Source organism: Anarrhichthys ocellatus, unplaced genomic scaffold (genome assembly GCF_004355925.1).
Source record: "Anarrhichthys ocellatus isolate YVR2014 unplaced genomic scaffold, GSC_Weel_1.0 scaffold2779, whole genome shotgun sequence".
Lineage (NCBI taxonomy): Eukaryota > Metazoa > Chordata > Actinopteri > Perciformes > Anarhichadidae > Anarrhichthys > Anarrhichthys ocellatus.
Window position 1 is genome coordinate 1 of NW_022282753.1, and position 6,900 is coordinate 6,900.

At 44.7% G+C, this 6,900-nt stretch overlaps 1 protein-coding gene across 1 annotated transcript; it reads right to left on the minus strand.

The window, feature by feature from the left end:
* Positions 1-628: 628 nt before the first annotated feature.
* On the minus strand, positions 629-6,895 carry LOC116378550 (ras-related C3 botulinum toxin substrate 1; the record flags this gene model as incomplete). Its single annotated transcript, XM_031840440.1, has 3 exons — positions 629-4,412; positions 6,052-6,211; positions 6,797-6,895. Coding segments are annotated over 3 exons (390 nt in total), but the record flags the coding sequence as incomplete, so codon positions are not given.
* Between the last annotated feature and the right edge of the window lie 5 nt (positions 6,896-6,900).

A 6,900-nucleotide genomic window follows, 5' to 3' on the forward strand; every position in this document is an offset into this window, starting at 1 on the left:
GCTACAGGGCCATGACCCCTCTATACAGAGCTACAGGGCCATGACTCCTCTATACAGAGCTACAGGGCCATGACTCCTCCATGCAGAGCTACAGGACCATGACTCCTCCATGCAGAGCTACAGGGCCATGACTCCTCTATACAGAGCTACAGGAATTACTCCTCCATACAGAGCTACAGGAATGAGTCCTGGTAGTGACGCTAGCTTCCATGTTGGGCAAAGAAAATACATCATCCCTACAGCACTCCATAGCTTTACATAGCAAATAGTTGCTGCTATATTAATGCCATGAATTTAAAATGTAGCACTTTTTAAGCAATAATATTGCATTACCTAAAGCACTGTTAAATTTGAAAAATGATGCTTTTAGTAAAAACACACAGACTTCTATCCTTGTCCATGTAGCATCTTTTCTGTAATTGTCCAGTGAGATCCCAGAGAGAAAGCTCTGCACCCAGCTCCGTCTGTCGGAGCGCCTCTTCAAAGAGCTGCCATAGAAAAGCTCTATGGACACGTATCTGATAATAATATTTACTAGTTTGCTCATTGCCATTCACGTATAATTTCCTCATTAATCGTGTTGTATTTTCCCAGAGTCTGACGTTAAATTACCGTGCAACGAGTCCGCTAACTTTACTTCTGTTTCTTTAATGTTCTCACATGTTATGGGTCATAAAGAGAAACCAAAAATCAACTAATCATGACAGAACACAGAGTGCCTTACATATACATTTGTATTTAGTATACAAAAAATTGAAATATTTCACCACACAGACATGTGAAGTAATAAAAAATAAGACAAACAGTTGGAACAAGTATACAAGTCATCTTACATTACATACATACATGGCCAATGCATTTCATTATACAACCTCTCCTAAGAATTACAGTGGGTCAAATAACCAGAGAACTTCCATGCAATAGTAGATTAGAATGTTTCGCTGCGTTTTTCTCATCTACAGTTCAACACCTTAGCTAGGCAGGACCACACGACATGAGTCAACCACACAGTTTGCTATGCCAACCAAAGACAGCGTGACGGAGTGTGCCGCAGTGCTGCGTCTCACCACACGAGGGAGACAGACACACTGCGGCCTGTAACCACACAGAAATGCATTTCAGAAAGGCGCAACCTGCAACGTTTGCCGCAATGACAAACACCACAAAGATCGGCCCCTTTATTGTACACTGTTAGCAACACTTCTAACTTCAACACAAGCGACTATAATCCCTTTAGTTTCAATTGTTTTAGTTTTAAGAGCTAAATATTCAGGTACATGTAGATATTCATAACGCATTCCTTTTCTAAGGATTATTCTGTACATCACTAGATGTCATTAATATCCTGTTTTTTTTTCTTTCTTTATGTCCACAGATTGTTGAAAAGTCTTGTGTATTACTACAATACAATATGAAATAGTACCAAAAAACTGGACACTAAAAAACTTGGCTCAAAACAATACTGTCTTTTATGCACTGCCCCCAAACCGTGACACAAAGCCATCTCACTGACACCGACACATGCTCGTCCACACACACACACACACACACTCACTCACCCACACACACACACACACAGAGGAACAGAGACAAGATCTAAAATAATGGGATAAGTTAAGACAGAATATTTTTAGACCCATGCAAGCTTCTCCAGCCCCAGAGGCAGAACTCAGGCAGCAGGGTTTACAGCCCCCATGTTTGGCATGCTGGTCTGTCACGTGTTCACAGTTAGATGAAGTTACCCAAAGACACTGGACTAAGATCACATGTAAGAACACGACTGTGATTATTCTTTCCACCATAAAACGACAGCACAGATCAGGTGAGACAGCAAAATGTTTTTTTTTTATTTGACTAAATGATCTAAACTCAAGGTTCACTCTGTGGATAACCCACAGAGGGCCCTCCTCTCCTTGTCAATGAGCACCGTGAGATGCAGTTAAAAGCTCAGATTTGAACTCTCCACCCTGTAAATAGCATCTAACTCTAACTCTGTGCTGATCAGGCAGCGAGGCGCCTGAAAGCTCCGGTAAAACCAAGTGAGTGGACCTGATAACTCATAAATCTTTTTGTTGGTCTAACTACTATTCAACAGGGTCAAGAGTAAGCTGTATGTTGTTGTGGAAGGCTAAATGATGAAAAGCCCAGAGCAAGTGATGAGTTCAGAGAGGCCGGGGTTAAAGGTCACCACTCTTACTTCTGATGTGGTGCTGGGTTCACTTTGGTACGCTCCTTTCAGAGGAACACACTCATAGTTCTGTCCATCATTCCTACCAGCATCCATTCCTTTGAGCTCGTTTCACAGAAGTGCTGAGATGTTTGAAAAGACGAGGAGCATGAGCACCGCCTCGTTCCCTCTCACTGTAAATACGCTGATTTGGCAATATGCAACATATTAGCACGAAACAGAAACAATGACGGTCTTAAGGGGTAACTTGGGTATTTTTTTAAACCTGGACCCTATCCTCCCATGTATTTGTGAGTGTCTAACGGGGACAACAATATTGGGTCCAGCACTGAGGGAGAGCGCTGTAGAGGGAACCGCTGAACGAACTGTAATGGAATCGCTCGGGGCAACTCCTCACCGCCAATGAACATCCAGTAAAAGTGTTGTTTTTAACCTGACAGGCTCAGATTGTGTCTGACAACATTATGAAGAGAACCCTACGGAGAAATAGAACCTTCTTCTTTGTCTTTCACTTTGTGTTTGTTGTTGTGTCTCACCCAGCCTCGTAGTGAGATCTGAATGTGGGGTTCTTCCTCTGTGGTGCGTAGGGTCACAGCTTCTGTATCGTCTGTACGCGCGGCCATCGAGTCCAAGTCCTCGAAATATTCAGCCATGACATTTAAAATCTTTTAGATAACACTAAGCTAAGCTTTCTGTCCTCCTCCACTCTCACTCTTCCCGGGACGCCCCTCTCCAACTCTCACTCACACTCTTACCGCTGTCTTCCGGCAACAAGCCGCCTCTCATGAGACTTCAGACCTGTGGCTGCACAAATCTACATTTTATCTAAACGTTGAAATCGCAGGAGGCATAGTGTGTGTTGGTGAGTTGTGTGTCTGAATAGCATTTTTAAATGAATTGTTGTGGTGCTGCAGAGATGTGCTGACCTACACATCATCTTCTACACACTTAACTTTGTTTGAGACAGATCCTCTCCATGATCATTTTTCAATAAAAATGAGATAAATGATTTGAAAATGATCGTTTATCTTATTTTTCATCGCAAATCATATCGCAATTGCAACATCAAACTAAAATAATAGCTGATAGACAGTTTTCCAGGATGGTTCAGTTTTATTCAGACGTCTCTCTTCCCTCTCCATCAGGTTCTTTCATAACGTTGTCAGGCACTAACAATAATCTGAGCCCGTCAGAGGCAACAGAAATGACTTTTAGTGGACGTGTATTGACGGTGAGGAGTTGCCCTCGCAGCTTGGTGGCTAAATTGTTGTCCCCATTAGTCACTTACACATAAAAACATGGGAAAGTAGGGACCAGGTTGAAAAATGAAACTAGGCTTAGACTCAGGGTCCTCTAAGGAGAAGGCTCAAAGATGGACGACAGCTGTGCAGTTGCGTTGAAGCACTTTCTTGTGTTTCTTGACTCATCAGGTTCCTGAAATCTCAGCATTTACGTTATTACTGGTTGGAATGATGGGCCAAAACTACAGAAAACATTTTGTAAGAGATTAGAATTTCCCTTTAACTCATCACTCTCATTTCTTGTGAAAAACCCAAATGACTTAACATTTAAGACGCCATGCTCTATTTGTGAAGTTTAGTGAACGCAGGCAGTAGCATCATTTTTTTCCACTGTCAGTAGCAACAGATTTGTGTGCATGCCAGTAATACGCATTGCGTCTGCGCATGCTGATCTTAGATCAGGAGCTGAGGGTAACTTCAGACCTGAAGGCGTATTCATAGTTCACTTTCCATCTCGTCAACAGTGCATTAATTCAAGCAAGCATGGCGGAAAAGAAGAGATGTTGCAGAATGCAGTAAATATAAATGTCAGCCCTCATGGCAACTTGATGTGGTTCTATGAGTACAAAGTAGGTGGACAGTCAATGTCTTTCACAGAGAACCTATGAGCCTATTCAGTTATGGTAAAAAAATTGGATTAAGTATACCAATGTCGCTTTGAAAAAACATCAATATAAAGAAAGCAATCTCAGCAGTGCACACTCACTCTCGCTAGTTTTCTCTCATCCTCTCAGAGAAGTAGTGGTTGTTGTACATGGTGATGTAGTGTAGTGTTGGAGCAAGGTTTCCTCCTCAGAACATGGTGCACCTCTTCCCCCTCTTCTTCACAGGCGGAGGGCAGAGCACGGCTCGGATGGCCTCGTCGAATACCGTCTTCAGGCCTCGCTGGGTCAGCGCAGAGCACTCCAGGTACTTCACGGCGCCTGAGGAAGGAAGAGGGCATGATGGGAAAAAACTTTAGGGCGTCAGTATGCTTCAAATGAAGTGTTTGCTGGATCCTTTAACAGCGTCTGAATCCTCCACCCCTCCACACCTTTCCGACATCAGAATTGGGAAGTTGTGAGCAACGGTAACTTCTACTTCACAGAGCGATAAGGCCAGATGTGCAGAGGATGCTGAGGAAGCTAAATGTGCTCAGGAAGAGACGGAAAATGTGCACCCTTATCCCGTAACATATATACGAGGGTTTGAATAAAAAAATATTATGAAGAGTTTGGATATATTTTACTTTTTTGGTTTTATTTAGTTTTAGAGTCACTGTGAGGAACTTTTAACTGATTTATCTGAAACAGTCCCGATTGAATACTGATGCCTTTATATGAGCTAGATCAGTAAACGAGACCATCAGAGAAGACTATTTCTATTTCTGTCTGTTTCTATAGAGTTCTTAATGCTCGTCATCGGTGCCACCGGGTCGGATTCTGGTGAAACCAGATGAAATAATGCAGGTTCACCAGAAACTCCTTCAGCTCAGACTCCAGCAGAGACCAGACCACCGTGGACAGACCCAGATCCTCCAGCAGAGACAGGACCACCGTGGACAGACCCAGATCCTCCAGCAGAGACCGGTCCACCGTGGACAGACCCAGATGCGGCTTCACTGCAGCCTTTAACCTGCAGTCGGAGCTCCGGAGGGAGGAGGAGAGCTTCATGCACGGCAGCAGCGTCTCCTCCACCTCATCCTCCTCCAGGAGCAGAGCTTCTCCTCCCTGGGCACCAACACCGACACCACTAGAGGGAGGGGAGGCACGGGAGATCCAGAACCAGGGCTGAGCGGGGCAGACTGCCAGACTGCTGTAGTAAAATGAGGTTTTACTAAAGGGACTCTGGTGCTCTTAAACACTACCTCTTTTGTCCACTGGACCACAGAAATCAACAGAATATGAAAGTACCTCGTAGTAGTTTAAAGCAAAGTTCCCCTTGACTTAATCTCTAAAAAGAATACTTCAACACTCATTCAAAAATCCTCCTACCAGCACCTCTAAAGCCCACTTATTACCATGTTGTAACTTGTTGAGTTACATGTAGGTGGCAACTTCCAGGTCTGAAAAGTGAAAGCTGCATTCTCTCTAGTGTCCAGCAGGGGGCGACTCCTCTGGTTGTATAGAAGTCTATGAGAAAATGACTCTACTTCTCTCTTGATTTATTACCTCAGTAAACATTGTAAACATGAGTTTATGGTCTCAATCTCTAGTTTCAAGTCTTCTTCAATACAGCATGATGTTCATTTAGTACATTATGGTCCCAGGACAGATTCAGGCTAGCTGTTTACCCCTGCTTGTAGCCTTAATGCTAAGCTAGGCTAACCACATCCTGACTCCTGCACTTCATCTTGGAAACCTATTTCTTTCAGTCTTTGATGTGGATCCTCTTTAGCTCATCATTCTTACCTAAATAAGAACTGAAATTGCCTTGATGTTGAAAATGCAGCACACTTACTGTATGATAACTGTACAAACGTGTTGTTGTTATTTGATCATTTGCTGCAAAAACAAAGGTAACTAATGACTGACTTTTCATACAACACGTATCTTGTTGTGCCCGTGGCACACGCGGCCTCACCAATCTCTCTCGCCATGGCCAGGCCCTGTGGGTAGGTGATGGGGGAGAGCTTCTTGTCTCGCAGCCTCTCAATGGTGTCCTTGTCATCTCGCAGATCCAGCTTGGTGCCCACGAGGATGATGGGTGTGTTGGGGCAGTGGTGTCTCACCTCGGGGTACCACTAGGCACCAAAAACACACATTCACATTTGCATATGCAAAGGACAAAGTGAGTGAGAGAGAAGAAAGAGAACGGTTAGCAGATACACAAGCAGAGCGACGAGCGCCTTTTCCACCACCACATTGGACACGGACTGTGAGTTGTGGAGCTCGGAGCAGTTTTTCTCTCTAATAGATCGGTCTGAATGGAAGCATAGTTGTATGAACACAAAACATCATGAGGCAAGGCAGCCTCCAATCACATCCCATGATGAGAGAGTCTACGGAGGGAGGTTGGACCTTTAGGGAAAGTGTGGTTTCATATGAGAGCGTCCCATGATGCTCAGCAGACCAAACCACGGCCGGGCCGTCACGCTCCCTCTGCAGAGTGGTTGGACTCATTCAGGCCTCGCCTCACAACATGTCTCTGTACCACATCCCCTGGGGGGGGGGGGGGGGCAAGTCCAGACCGTTCTCAACCGAGGTCTGAACGAGCTGGGGCAGCAGTGTGATAAGCCAGGTGGAGCAATAGATGTGCCTCCTTGTGGTCAGACTCGGCATGGAGGGGGACAAAGGGTGGGGGGGCGTTGGTCAGTCAGCGTACTGACCTTAGCTCGGACGTTCTCAAAGGAGGCCGGACTGACCAGGGAGAAGCATATCAAGAACACATCCTGGGAGAGAACCAGAGAGACGGCTAGTTGATTAGGAGATC